Source organism: Apteryx mantelli, chromosome 4 (genome assembly GCF_036417845.1).
Source record: "Apteryx mantelli isolate bAptMan1 chromosome 4, bAptMan1.hap1, whole genome shotgun sequence".
NCBI classification, from domain to species: domain Eukaryota; kingdom Metazoa; phylum Chordata; class Aves; order Apterygiformes; family Apterygidae; genus Apteryx; species Apteryx mantelli.
Genome location: NC_089981.1, coordinates 86,680,961 through 86,695,193, shown reverse-complemented (window position 1 = coordinate 86,695,193; position 14,233 = coordinate 86,680,961). Strand labels below are relative to the sequence as shown.

Here is a 14,233-nt window from a genome sequence, read left to right as displayed (position 1 = left end):
ACAAATAATACAGCAGTGAAATAAAGAGGTCTGCTCTATCATACCAGAGAACACTAGAGTGGAACAACGAGCTAAACGAACAGAAGAGCCTGATGACATGATGGTACACACCACAGTCACTGACATAAGCACTGACCTACATTGCCATTCTGCATTTAAAGGGAGGTTCACAAAGCTCTTATCATGAAATCAGCAATCCAGCTCTACAAACGCTTTCATAAGGATCGCTGGTTATGTTACTATTTCTGTTGATTTCAATGGAAAAAGGAATTCAAACTATTTGTGACACACATGCTAAACCATCTGCACAATACACACATGCAATTAACACATTTTTAGCCTCTTCTTTCAGCTAATGAAGCATTCCTTAATACCACCTCACCCCGCCCAGTGCTATCATCAAAACTTATATTTTCTTCTAATGTTCAACAGAAATATTTTCATGGACAGGATTTGCAATAGCTCAGGAGTTTCTCTTCCCACTCACCAGCATCCTGAATTACCATGGATCTCAAATCAAAAACCATTTGCAAACCAGTCTTCACAAAAGACATTCAATGAAAAGATTTGGTAAGCTTTTAATCAAGTTTTACTTTTTATCAGGCATCTGCGCAGGGAAGTCAGTGAGCAGACTTACAGCAATAGCTTGCAAGTGTATTAAATAACTCTGCACTGTTAAGACTGCCAGCATTCACCTAGCTCCTCATTTTCCCTCCCTTATGAGGACGTACTTCACTTGCCCACTCATCTGACATCCAGCAGGAACAGTGGAGATTCCCCTGGATTTGGACCAAATGCAAATCTGTCCCCATTCAGCAAAGTCACTAACCAAAGGTGCTATAAATTCACCAACCACTCCCCTAAAAGTTGGAAATATGGGCCATGAAAACAGAATATATCTTTGCTCTTCTGGCTTGCAGCTGCTCTAAGTAGGTCTATACGTTCAAATTAACACAGAAAGTAGTGTACCCACAATAAAAAGACTAATGACTGGGGGGTGGGAGGAAGAGAGGAAGAGAGGAAGAGAGGAAGAGAGGAAGAGAGGAAGAGAGGAAGAGAGGAAGAGAGGAAGAGAGGAAGAGAGGAAGAGAGGAAGAGAGGAAGAGAGGAAGAGAGGAAGAGAGGAAGAGAGGAAGAGAGGAAGAGAGGAAGAGAGGAAGAGAGGAAGAGAGGAAGAGAGGAAGAGAGGAAGAGAGGAAGAGAGGAAGAGAGGAAGAGAGGAAGAGAGGAAGAGAGGAAGAGAGGAAGAGAGGAAGAGAGGAAGAGAGGAAGAGAGGAAGAGAGGAAGAGAGGAAGAGAGGAAGAGAGGAAGAGAGGAAGAGAGGAAGAGAGGAAGAGAGGAAGAGAGGAAGAGAGGAAGAGAGGAAGAGAGGAAGAGAGGAGGAAGAGAGGAAGAGAGGAAGAGAGGAAGAGAGGAAGAGAGGAAGAGAGGAAGAGAGGAAGAGAGGAAGAGAGGAAGAGAGGAAGAGAGGAAGAGAGGAAGAGAGGAAGAGAGGAAGAGAGGAAGAGAGGAAGAGAGGAAGAGAGGAAGAGAGGAAGAGAGGAAGAGAGGAAGAGAGGAAGAGAGGAAGAGAGGAAGAGAGGAAGAGAGGAAGAGAGGAAGAGAGGAAGAGAGGAAGAGAGGAAGAGAGGAAGAGAGGAAGAGAGGAAGAGAGGAAGAGAGGAAGAGAGGAAGAGAGGAAGAGAGGAAGAGAGGAAAGAGAGAAAGAGAGAAAGAGAGAAAGAGAGAAAGAGAGAAAGAGAGAAAGAGAGAAAGAGAGAAAGAGAGAAAGAGAGAAAGAGAGAAAGAGAGAAAGAGAGAAAGAGAGAAAGAGAGAAAGAGAGAAAGAGAGAAAGAGAGAAAGAGAGAAAGAGAGAAAGAGAGAAAGAGAGAAAGAGAGAAAGAGAGAAAGAGAGAAAGAGAGAAAGAGAGAAAGAGAGAAAGAGAGAAAGAGAGAAAGAGAGAAAGAGAGAAAGAGAGAAAGAGAGAAAGAGAGAAAGAGCTTAAACTGAAGGGTCTGCTGTCATTTATGTCAGCCTTATATTCAGGCTAGAATTGCTACTGCAAATATTATGAAGCACTCACATAGCTGTATTTTTGATGATCCTTCCTTGGTCCATTTTCTGCCCAATACCATGCACAACAAACACAATGTGACTAGTTTGTGGTGGCTTGTCTTCTAACGTAGCTTCTTCTACATAGCCTCTATGTAGCCTTGTCCCACTACTTGACGCTGCAGGAAAAACATTATCCTAGATCAGTTACATTCTATGAAGTGTGATGCTCTCATATATGCTGACAGAACATTAATTTGTCTCAGACCAATGCATTAAAGTATTTTGAAAATAGGTTTACACAAAGAAAAAGCATGTATTTTTAAATGTCTGCAATTTTAAACTCCTGAGGCATTTGAGCAACTAGGTGATATTAATTGTATTGGCCAATTTATTGATAGGCCATTTCCACTGTAAAGATAACTAATTTCACAGATGTTTTGAAAAAAACAACTTTTTAGAAAACAGTTGATTAATTGCCCATCTGCTTTTATAGCACAATTAGTTACCCTTCTTCTGTGTGCGTCTAAACATCCTTACATCTCTACCTTTCTCCCACAGCATGAAGTGATTATTGAAATGGTCTTGTCACAAAATTGCTAAGCATCGGCATTCTCTCTCTGACCCCATCAAGACAGCTGGCTGAAAAGCTTTACAATTTTCCACTTTTACAAGGAAAATTTACATTTTATTTCAAGTAGATCCAACCCCAAGTTTCCCCACTCATTCTCCAGTTCAGCAGCCAAACCAAAAATCAGCTACCCAAGGCAAATACAGGTATTATCTCACCGCCCTGCAGCTGGCTTGTAAAACCAACGGGCAAAGTGTGTCTCCATCCCCCTCTAGTGACAGACCAATATAGAAGGTAACAGCTTTGTGCAAGTGCTAGCTGTGCAAATGGGGAAAAAAAAATGAATCCAGCAACCCCTTCAGATGGCCAGGTAGAGGAAGACAGCATCATTCCCCGTGATAAAAACTGAAACAAACAACTTGTTTTGTTTTTAAGGAGGAGGAAAACACAGTAAGAATGCCAACATCATATGACACTTGCAAAGCAAACACTTCAAAACTGCAGAATTAAGGTCACTTCTACAACACTTAACTCCTGCCCTGGTCCACTTGGGCATTATGATGATGCCTGTAACTACATGATCACATGGCACTTTTCACAAATGACAGACTTAGCTTATCAAGTGGGCTGCTATTTGATATCTCTCCCCCCAGATTTTTATAACAAATCCTGTGCATTATTTATTGTACACTGTCCAAATCATGTTCTGGATACAGAGTACTTCATTTCTTCTGGAATTTTGTGCAATAGCAATGAATTATATTAATTCTTGGCAAATATTAATTAAGTATCCACCCATCAGCCCTGAGGGGTAAGAGGGCATTAATTACAGAACAGAGGCATGGAGCTTAAAGCCAAACCTATTACCTGATCTTGTCTATTCAGACAACAAGGAACAAAACAGAAGGAACTTGTGTACGTTCTTGTTTATGCAGTTGTCCAGCAGCATAGAAACACCACAGAAGAAAGGACAAGTTCCAGATTTCTTGGTTGGCATCAGTCTGCCTTTCCCATGAGAAGAGACCATCCTCTCCTCCAACTGTCTTAGCCTCACTAACTTTATAACTGGTAGTTTTGAGATTAAATGAGAAGGATTCCTATTAAAAACAGCTTCACCCCTCCTCTTAGTTCACCCCTCCTCTTAGTTCATAGGTCTATTATACGAACAGTTAAAAGCAGGAGCTGGCAAGAGGGGAAGGTATGATCATGTATTTAAGGAATGCAGCACAGTATGCAAGTACACAGGGGTAAAGTTATGTTTGCAAAGGGAACCGTAATTTTTATATTATAGCTGCTAGACTTTACAACTGTAATATTTTAATATATTTATTATGTAATACTAACTGCTGCATCCAAAATAGTAATAAAACAAGTAATGAAAATATGTCATAGCTATTCGTGTCCAGTTGTAAGCATGTACAACAACCTAAAGCTCCTAATATGATCTTCTGCAACACAGCAATGGCAAAAATAGGCTAAGCACATACCAGAACTTCAGATTTATCTTCTCTTCCTAGTGTTAAAGCAAAAAACTGTTAAAATACTGGTATTTATAATATTCTTTACAAACTCTGAGAAATATTACCTTTGGAAAACCCCAACTTTTGTGTAACAGTTCTTGCAATTTTAGATGTTGTTGCATCACTGTAAAGATACACTTCATCCACACTGTGCCAGTCCACATGGTTGCGACTCAACTTTAGACTATGAATAGCTGTAGCAAAAAGGAACAACATTTAATTTAGATGGGTAAGAGGAAAAAAAGCCTCTTCAGACAGAGAGAGAAAAGGGAAATTCACACACACAGTAAAATCTAGAGCTCTATTATACCTAAATCCATATTACTTCTTACCTTGAAAAGATTTTACATTTAAGATTAATCTGATCAGAACAAGCAGCAGTTTGGAGGCCACCTCTGAGGACATTTCACATCATTCTTCTCCCACCCTCATTCCTTTTTTGGAATAGCAACCTTCCAAAATATACTCTTGGCTGAAAGCAAAATACAGGGTGGGGAGCAGGGCAATGCATCCCAAAAAACTGCAGGTTGCTGTGATGACCAGGTGGCTGTCATGTGCATTCTTGCTAGCAAAGAGCAACTGCATTCCTATTTTCTTCCTCCTGTATCTGTACAGCGAGATCCCTGCTTTGACTGCAGCTACAGTGCGCTGCAGTAACACAAATAGATGCTTTCAAAGCTCCATTACTAGAAGGCTCCATTGCATCTTTTATCCTTTCAGAAATGTCTAGGAGTTGGAAATGCAGTTCAGTAAAAAAGCCTCTGAATGAGTAATTTCTGGCACAGAACAGAATCTAAGTCTTTCAAAAGCCACTAAGAGCTCTAGTGTCTTTGTGCAGTTAGTGTATGTTCCAGATTTGGAACTGATTGAACTCTGGGACCAAACTCATGATACATCGCTCGATTGTCAGGATTAAGCACAGCAGGCACGTTATAATGCAAGTCAGAATCTCTCATCTAAGCTTGGGGCTTGCGTGAGCAAAACAATATTGCAGCTGTATTGACTAGTAATTCAGATTTCACCTAGGTTTGGAAATCTGCTGCTTTAGCCTTGTCTAACATGAGATATGCAACATTTAGGAGAGCTGAAAATTAGCAGCAGTAGTCCTATGACAAATGCACTATTAAACTGTGTCAGTAGGTCATGGTAAAAAGCCTGCAGTCACAGAAAGGGCTTAGAGGTTTTTTGTTTTTTTCCCCCCCCCCCATAAAAAGTGAAACTCTAGCACATCCCCTACTTGAGGCCACTCAAATGAATTTTTTATGCTCTTTTAAAGACATTCTGGCAAAGCCTGAGCCATTGTGATTTCTGATTTTAACTCTGTTACAGTACAGAAGAGCCACATTAAGCTAAATGTTGAGACCTTTCTCCTGCAGTATTTTTTGTTTCTTTGCCAAGGCACACAGACCTAACATAGTCTGATGAAAAACTAAATCAAGTCTCTAAGAAACACGGGCATTAGAAAAGGATTACCCGTCTATTACGGTAAACAACTGATTCACAAAAAGTAACCAGAACTACATTGATGTTTTACACTGGCAGTGCAAAGAACAGGAAAGGAAGTCAAGTGTGACTTTGAAGAGCAGATATGGTAGCTTAGGCTAATGACTGGCAAGAGCAAGAAGCAATCTAGTGAGAATTCACTGAACAAGCAAACATTTTTTCCTAAACTCCTCTCTAGGAACAGAGATGGGGCTATGACCAGAAATCTAAGTATAGAACTGGAGAGGGAATGGAAACTCCCAGCAAAACTTCCTCTTTCAGACCTGGCGCCAAAGTCAATGCAACAGCGATATCCCGAAAGAGGGAAGTAGTCTAGCGGCAGAGGCACGTGACCTCCTTGCACTTCTGTGGAATCTCCCCTGTCCCCAAATTCATGACCACTGTAGTCTTTACTCTTCATTTAGCAGCACCTTACCAGCAGAGGCCTAATTCATCTACATTCTGCAAAACATCTCTCAGAGTATGCTCCTGGGAAGCTGAGAGCAGAGAAATGGAAGCATGATACCTTTGAGACCATCACAACAGTCTCGAGGGCCAAAGCACGCAAAAGAAGAGGCAGACGGGGGCCCATGACTGAGTTGCTTATGACTGTTGGAAGAACAGTGATTTGGGGAAGAGTGATCCTCAAACATTTTCCTGGAATAAAGCCCAGCCTCTCTGTCATAAAGAATATACGGAAAAGTCACAGATTTTCCCTACCTTGCATGAACTATTCTCACTTGTGACAAACAAATCCCTAACTTGTACTCTTATACTGTTGTTCGAAAATATACATGTTGAAGGACACACCACAGAGCCATGCATGCACTAAGGAGCTGAAAATGAAATTCCTAACACTATTTCTCTGCGTATTTAGTACTGCCTTCAAAAGAAAACCTGAAAAGCTAGGGTCTACTGTTAATAAAAGCACCATACGGCTTCAGTACGACTGTGCTTCTCTACCTCTTGAGAACAGTTGCTTACCTCTCTGAGATGTGCTGTCAACATACACATTGTATTCAAGCTCAAATTTATATATATATTTTTAAACAGTACTTGCACTATATGCCCTCCCTTCCTTTCCACCTGGCTCCCAAAATATTTAAGTTGGTGTTTGTTTTTTTGCTTCTCAGTTTCCCTTCAAGCAGAAAGTATCAGGACCTTTTGCGAAAGGGCAGGATGCAAAACAGGCATAGGGACAACAGTTCTCAGTGAATCTAATCTACCAATAAATTGATACATTTTATATTTATAATACATTTACATTTTACATTTCTTAGTAAATTTTGTTTACCAATACTTTTACCACTTGCTTTTCCCTTGAGTGTCTGTCCACACACACAATTTACGTCCAAAAGCAAAGCCTAAATCAGCAGTAGAGAGTGTCAGTCACTGAAAAACAGTGTCTGTGGAACATTTCAAAGGCATCACGCACTCCAGTGCAGTATCTGACAGAAGTTTGGATGGCACTTCCAAGATGACTGTCTCACCAATCAGAAATAGATACATTCCTTAAAAAAAGTTCAGAGAAGTCACCTGGGCCAGAATAAGCTAAGCCAGATGCTCCACCTTGGCACCCTGTTTTGAAATCCCACAGGATGTACTGTTTACAAAGTGTGCCTGAGGGTCAACACACCCATTCCACAGACCAACCATCCCCTTATTTAGGTGGGGTGAGATTTTGTCTCCCTTTTTTGACTCACATAAACACTAGGATGTCGATTTGTCCTCAGACCCCAGATGTGATGTCCACGAATGAAACAAAAGCCCCCTGATACAGAAATATCTACCACCTTGAGCTCCAGTCCTTGTTGGTGCGCAAGATTAGCTCTTCAAAAGAGGAGTGACTCTCCACTTGATGATTATTGTTGTGCACTCTCTACCCTTACATAAGCATCTCTGCCAATGATGACAATGTCTAGGGAGAACAAAATGGCACACCCTTGCTGGGACTGGCATGGCAGAAACCCAGCTGAGAGAAGAGCTGCCTAGCAGAGACCAGTCATGGGGACAGATGATCCACAAGCCATGTGTGCATGCACAGCTGGGCAGGGACAGAGGTCCTCTGTCATTGTGCAGAGGAGCTACTACTTACTAATAATCTAGGTAATAGAAACTGCAATAAAGTTCCTCTTCATGAGGGCCACCACTCCTTCAAGGGCTTTGAAGAGATTCACAAGACCCTCAAGCAATCTAGCAAAAGGACTTTTTACTCTTGGTGTTCCCAGGCAGGAAGAAATATGTCTTCTGAGAAGGTCTGATAGCAATATGAAAATAAGCATCCTAAAAATCAGAAGATACAAACCAGGCATTCCAGGTATGGGATGACAAGGGCTACAATCATTGTTTTGAACAAGAGCTTGAGAATGAAATATTTCCTTAAATATGAGATAACATGATTTACCATTCTCTTTTCAAATACAAGCAGTGACTGTGAGGTAAACCTCTTTCATGTTGCAAAGGTGGTCAAACGGACAACTCAGGATATGTTCGTATCAAGAGATGTCACTGGGTGTCAAGAAGTCACTAAGGCATGCTGTAGCTTGGCTGAGGAAGCACAGGGTACCAAGTTGCAGAATTCAGATTAGGCAGTGGATGTGGCAACAGGGATACGCTCTTCATGCTTGTTCTACTGCCTTCTGGGTCCTTCAGGAGCGTACTTTCTACAGTTGAGGATTCACACCAGGCCGCCAGGCTGGGATGTTTCTGAGCGTCACTGAGATCCAACCGTGGCTACAGAATCTCTGAATGGGAGGCAGAAGAGGTGAAGGGTCTCCCACAAGATCGTGGGACAGAAACCTCTTCCCAGAGCAGGTTTCTGGCAGCTTTGTTTTCATGTGAGCTACTTTGACGCTGACAACATGCACAGCTTTCTCAGGAGGAGTTTCCTTAGGTGCACCTTCCACCGTCATGGAAGTCCTTAGGCACTCTTGCACATTGCTGAGCTTTCTAGTTTGAGATTAAAGGCCAAGCCCACAGAAGTGAGACCAAATTTTGGTTTCCTTTGTAGCCCAGGAACTACAAATGAAACATTTTTTTAGGAACACAAAACAAGACAGACACCTAGAGCACCAATATGTGGAGGCACAGTCCCAGCGCAGATGGAAGATAGCCCGATGCTCAACAGTACAGAGAAAGCTGTGCAAAACTAAAAGAGAAGCATAGCTGACATGAGAGGGATCAAGAAAGGACTATTCTCAGCTGAAGAAATCACTGGTTATTATCATACTACTTGGTTTCACCAAGAAAGATGAACACAGAGGGAAAAATTCCTCTAAAAAGTTCAAATATGGGGAAAAAGAAAGGGAAAAAAGAGAATATAAAATACATATTCCTAAAGCCTTGAAAAAGCTGATCTGGATTAGACTCATCTTGAGGCAAAATAATTGGAGAATAGCTGAGGAGTAGAAAGCTTGCACTGTCCTTTATGCTCACAGTATAAAACGGATGAAGAAGTGGGGATGTGCCCAGTGTATGTATACTGTCAGTGCAAACAGTTTTCCAGCCCAAATACTTGAAGAGCTGAACACTTCCAGCAGAAGCTGCAGATGGATAGGTACTTGAACGTGACATTTCACAGGGCCAACTGTTTAAAATTAAATACCTTTTAAGGTAAGCACTTGGTTTTTACTTGATACTTTCATCTACCTGCCAAGACCAAAGCATGGGGTGATTCCTTTCTACCAGAGTTTCTGACTATACTCAAGTCAAAATCAATCTAGAGGAAAGCAATCTTTGAAGTGCTAGAGCTGATATTATCTCCATCTCTTCCAGAAAGGAACTATCACTCCAGTTAGGGCTAGTGACCAGAGAAGGGAAACATACTGTTTGAAATCCTTTACTGCTTTCTCTATTCAGGTATTTTTTTACTAGATCTGCTTTGCAATCATTGAGCATTAGTTTCTGAACAAAAATCTGGCACTTCATACACAGAGTTGAGAGCATAATTTGGCCACTATTATTATTTTTTAAATAACTCAAGTTCCAGTATGCAAACTCGAGGCACAGCTGCAGATTTTAAAGCAATTTTTTATTTACAAGACAAATGCAAAGCCATTAGAAAGGCTATTGCTCTTAATCAAGTTTCACATTGCTGTCATTTTTATATTGTACTTTATCATTTTTCAATTCATGAACGTCGTAATTTGTTATATAAGCACCAACTTTCAATTCAAGGACATTCAAAACTACAACTGAGCATGATTTGCGCAAAATTATACAAAATGATTTTCTGTGCACACGGAAAAAGTAGGATAAAAACAGTTATCTAAAGATGAAGCAAAGATATATGACTCTTCTTACTGTTTAAAACTGTAATTACACCTATTCACCTTGAACAGACTTGAGTTCCATGTTTGAGAAGTGGCAGGAAAAGGTTTAGTATTAAACATTTTGATTGTAAGCATTTGCATTTTGGATCCAATTAAAGAAAAGTGTAATCAAAAAGTCAAAAGGCAAACATTTATGCATGTCAAAATAAGTTCTCATACTTCAGAACATCCCCAGGAGCTAAGAGAATACATGGGATAAGAAAAACACTAAACCTACCATTTGCATTTACATTTTAAATCGAGGGGGCAGTTTTCAGAAGTCCAGTTCCACAATCACTGGAGTCAATAAGAGTTTAATTTCTAGTGGCTTTAACAGTGGCACAGATAGATCAGTGCCAAGTACTTTTGAGCCTTCTGCAATCATTAATGGCTCCTGTAAGATCTACTCTCATTTTCTGAAATGAATTTGCACAATATGAACTGCTGTAAAATTCAGGGTTGCTTCTGCAACACAACAGCCTTGATCATGTATTCTAGGCAGCCTTTTTATATTATATGCTCATAGCCTTATTCCATTCCAGTTCTGATACAAAGGCTGCAGTAAAAATAATTTACAACATAAAATTAAAGATCATGACGCATATATTACCCAGAAAAGTGGTAAACAAAACATTATGTAGTGTACAACTCTTTATTCAACCCCCCGTTCCTTCTCTAACATAATTTATCTTACATGAGGCCTTCTGCAATTTTAAATACATTGCTCTCAGTTTATTGAAAAAGCCAATACACACAGTAAGAGTGTAAGAAACCAAATGTTTACACTTTTCATGACAGTCACAAACAACTAAACATGGATTAGCGCATGATACCGTTAGCATCTACTTTTCTCTATGATTCACAGCACTTCTACTTTTCTTCTAGGATTTACCATGCTTTTTCCTTCCCTTTTGAAGAAAATGGCATGAATGCAGCTCAAGAAATTGAAGCAGGTAAATCTAACACATTTAATATAAGCAAACTAGAATTTAAAGCTTCCTAAACCAGGAGTACTACAAGAAAGAAATCTGCAATTACTGTACCTTGGGAACGCTTTCGCTTAAGACATGCAGCATCTGAATTCTCCTTATATCCTCTCCATTTGAACAGAGAAGGGAGGGAGAAGGGAGGGAGGTGGTAGAGAACTAAAAGTAAAAACACTGAGCTTCAAAGTAAAATTTTTAAAAGGGGTGTCATTTTTTTCATTAGTATTACTCTTTTTAAAAAATGTGACATTTTATTGAATAAGCATATACATTTAAAAACTGGTTTTGTAGCAAAAAGCACGAGATCACATTAGTCAAATTTAACTTCTTCCCTTTTCATAAACAGGACATCACGAATGCAGCAAAGCTAAAGGTGTTAGTAAAAGAAAACTGTGACAGTATAATCACCAGTTTTACTGAGTGCCTTTGCATTAGTGTGTTTAAAAGCATAAACATACTATTTTGTATAGGGCAGAACACAGTAATCCTTCTTAAATATATACTGTAAACATTTAAATAACCAACTCCTTAACTTTAAGTACAGGTCTATCATTTTCCCCAAAGACTGTGAGAGCATAACAAGTTAGATTAAACAAAACATCCTACTGTTAACCCTGGTTTGTATGTCCAGAGGAAGGTGCCTTCCACAGTGAAATGCATCAGCATGCAAAATCTGCCGCTGACGGCCCTCGTATATGAACAGGAGCTTCCCCTTGATGGTAAGGCAAGTTCAGAATTTGTTAGACTTTTGTCTTATTTTATTCCTTTTAAGATAAGATTAAGAATACTGAAATATTGCATAGCAATACCCACACATCAGAGCAGTGTGATTATGGAAGAAATACCTTAAGATACATGAAAGCCTCTGCTGAGCAAATCAAGCTGTGTGACCGAGAAGCTGCTGCTCATGGCACATAGTGAATACTATTTTCCTACTTGCTATTAAGCTCAGTTATGATGGGATATCTATTGCACTTCACTTTCAGACCTGCTCTGGAACAGCCAAAGTTCTACAAATCTGTGTTACTGCACTGTGGGCGCTCAATCTTCCAAATAGCCTTACATCCTAAACAAAATCATTTCAAAACACTTTAGCCTCAGAAATCTAATATAGTTAAATGAGTGATAAAATCCAATGTGAGATCAAGGAACAGGCTCTAGTCTGGCTTCTGCATTCACAAATTTAAGTCTTTAAGCAAGCTGTAATTATGAAGAGACTAGAACTATCTGAAGTCAGCCTGCTGGGGGAGCGGGGGGGAAACGCCACTGAAACATCATCTTTCCTTCAAATGCCAGGAGAAATTAATACTCTATAATCATCCAATATATTATACCAGCACAAATGAGTGTTATTCCATGCTTGTGTTAAGAACTTCTACTGCCACAGTTATGCTGGTCAAGGATCACACCTCTTCGTATCCTTGGCTAACAGCTCTGTCAGCAGGTGCCTTAGTAGAGGCACAGGTTAAGTCCTTTAGGGTTGCACATCAGTTTTCCAAAGGAGAAGAATATTAAGCTCATAGCTACTGCACTTGGGACCTGATGGAATTATTTAGTCTACAGAATATTTTACTGGCTGCAGCAATACGACACTCAAGAAGAATATATACAGGAAATTCAACTAAAACATAAGAAAAAACTTTTTTACTGTAAGGGTGGTTGAACATTAGAACAGGTTGCCCAGAGAGGTTTTGGAGTCTCCATCCTTGGAGATAATCAAAACTCGACCGGACAGGGTCCTGAGCAGCTTGCTCTAGTTGACCCTGCTTTGAGAAGGAGGGCTGGACCAGATGGTCTCCAGAGGTTCCTGCCTAGCTCAAGGTTTCTGTGATTCTATGAATGACTTTCCCTTCTAAGGGTTAACTTTACCTGCAGTGACTAAAGTTACTTTAATATAATTTATGAACAGAGAAAATTTTATTTGAAATCTAAGGCAAAACAAATCAACTCCACTCCAACTTTTAAAAATATTGTGGCATCTAACCACATACTGAAAATCCATAATAAAAACCAACAAACATAAGCAATTTCAAAATCAGTGCATCTCAAAAACCCATTCTGATTATGACTTACAGGATTTTTCTTCTCCACTTCTGATATCACAGAATAACCACTGAATCATTTACATTGATGGAGGGATGGAGGTCATCAGGTCCCATCCTCCACTCGGAGCAGGGTCAACATTTAAGTTGGATCTAATTTCAAATTTAGATCTGGTTGCTTGGGGCCTTTTCTAGTTGAATTTTGAACATCTCCACAGATGAAGTTTCACAACCTCTCTGTGAAAATATAATGAACCATGTCTATTCCTCGCTTATGATTACATATGTGCAACTTTCAGCTTCACTTCATCCAAATTACAAGAATGTACCTGAGAAAAATCACATAGCAATGGATGAGAAGTATTCAACTATATATGATACTAACATCTAACCAAGTACTTTTAAAGCAGAGGTAGCAAACCTTAGAGGTGTTAGAGGATAATATTTATAATGGGGACTAGTTTATGATCTATCCTTTGAACCACTGCTCTGTGGTCTTGAATGGAAGCATCAAATTAGCCCTCACAGCAACCTAGAGTGGTTGTAAGTACCACCTGCCTTTACTTCCCCAGAAGCACGCTGAGCACTTGCTGTTCCTACCCTGCTGTTTGGCACTTACCACAGGTTTCCGGCTTCGTTGCACAGAAAGCAATAGAGAGCAGCTTTACGATGTACCAAGTTCCCCCTCCTCTACGCTACAGGAACTCACAGCAAGGGATAGGTGGGCTCCAGAAAAACAGCAAGAGAGAAAAATCAGCGCTGAAAGAGCTACTGTGACCCTTCATCCAGAAGGTCCTGGTCTGAACATCTTTGCCCTTATTCTGGTTAAACTTTGTTAGTAAAATATCTGGTCTAAGAACCTTTAAGAAGCTGCTGTGGTCTGAATTTAGGGTCTTGTTTATCTTACAATGGCCTTGATACTATTGAAATCACTAGAGAACGCTGCTCCTTTGATAGACTACTTCAGATAAGTCCTGAACTCATCATCTGCTTTGGGAAGCATAAAAAGCAGTTTTCAGACCTTGTATTATTTTGTATATTTTCAGCTGGGTGACTGCTAACAAGGTATTATGTTACCATTTTTATTTTCCCTTCAGAATGTTTTCACCTGAAATATTGCTTCACAGAATAAGTGTGATAACTTAGGTTTTTCTCAGAAATAATTAAATATATTACTTATTGCAAAATAATTCTATAGAGAGTCACTGGGTATATCCAGTACAAGAAAGGTTAATATTTCTGCAGAATACCATATCAGAGATGACTCATTCTCAGTGTGATCAAATAA

The 14,233-nt window shown here is 39.8% G+C and overlaps 1 protein-coding gene across 2 annotated transcripts in view; it reads right to left on the bottom strand.

The window, feature by feature from the left end:
* DDHD1 (DDHD domain containing 1) overlaps nt 1–14,233 on the bottom strand; it is a 74,114-nt gene that overhangs the window by 37,839 nt on the left and 22,042 nt on the right. For both annotated transcript variants that reach the window (XM_067295158.1, XM_067295159.1), the window contains exons 3-4: nt 4,191–4,319; nt 2,066–2,213 (exon numbers count right to left, since the gene is read on the bottom strand). In XM_067295158.1, the coding sequence (XP_067151259.1) occupies nt 2,066–2,213; nt 4,191–4,319 (277 nt within the window). The remainder of the gene's footprint in view (nt 1–2,065; nt 2,214–4,190; nt 4,320–14,233) is intronic.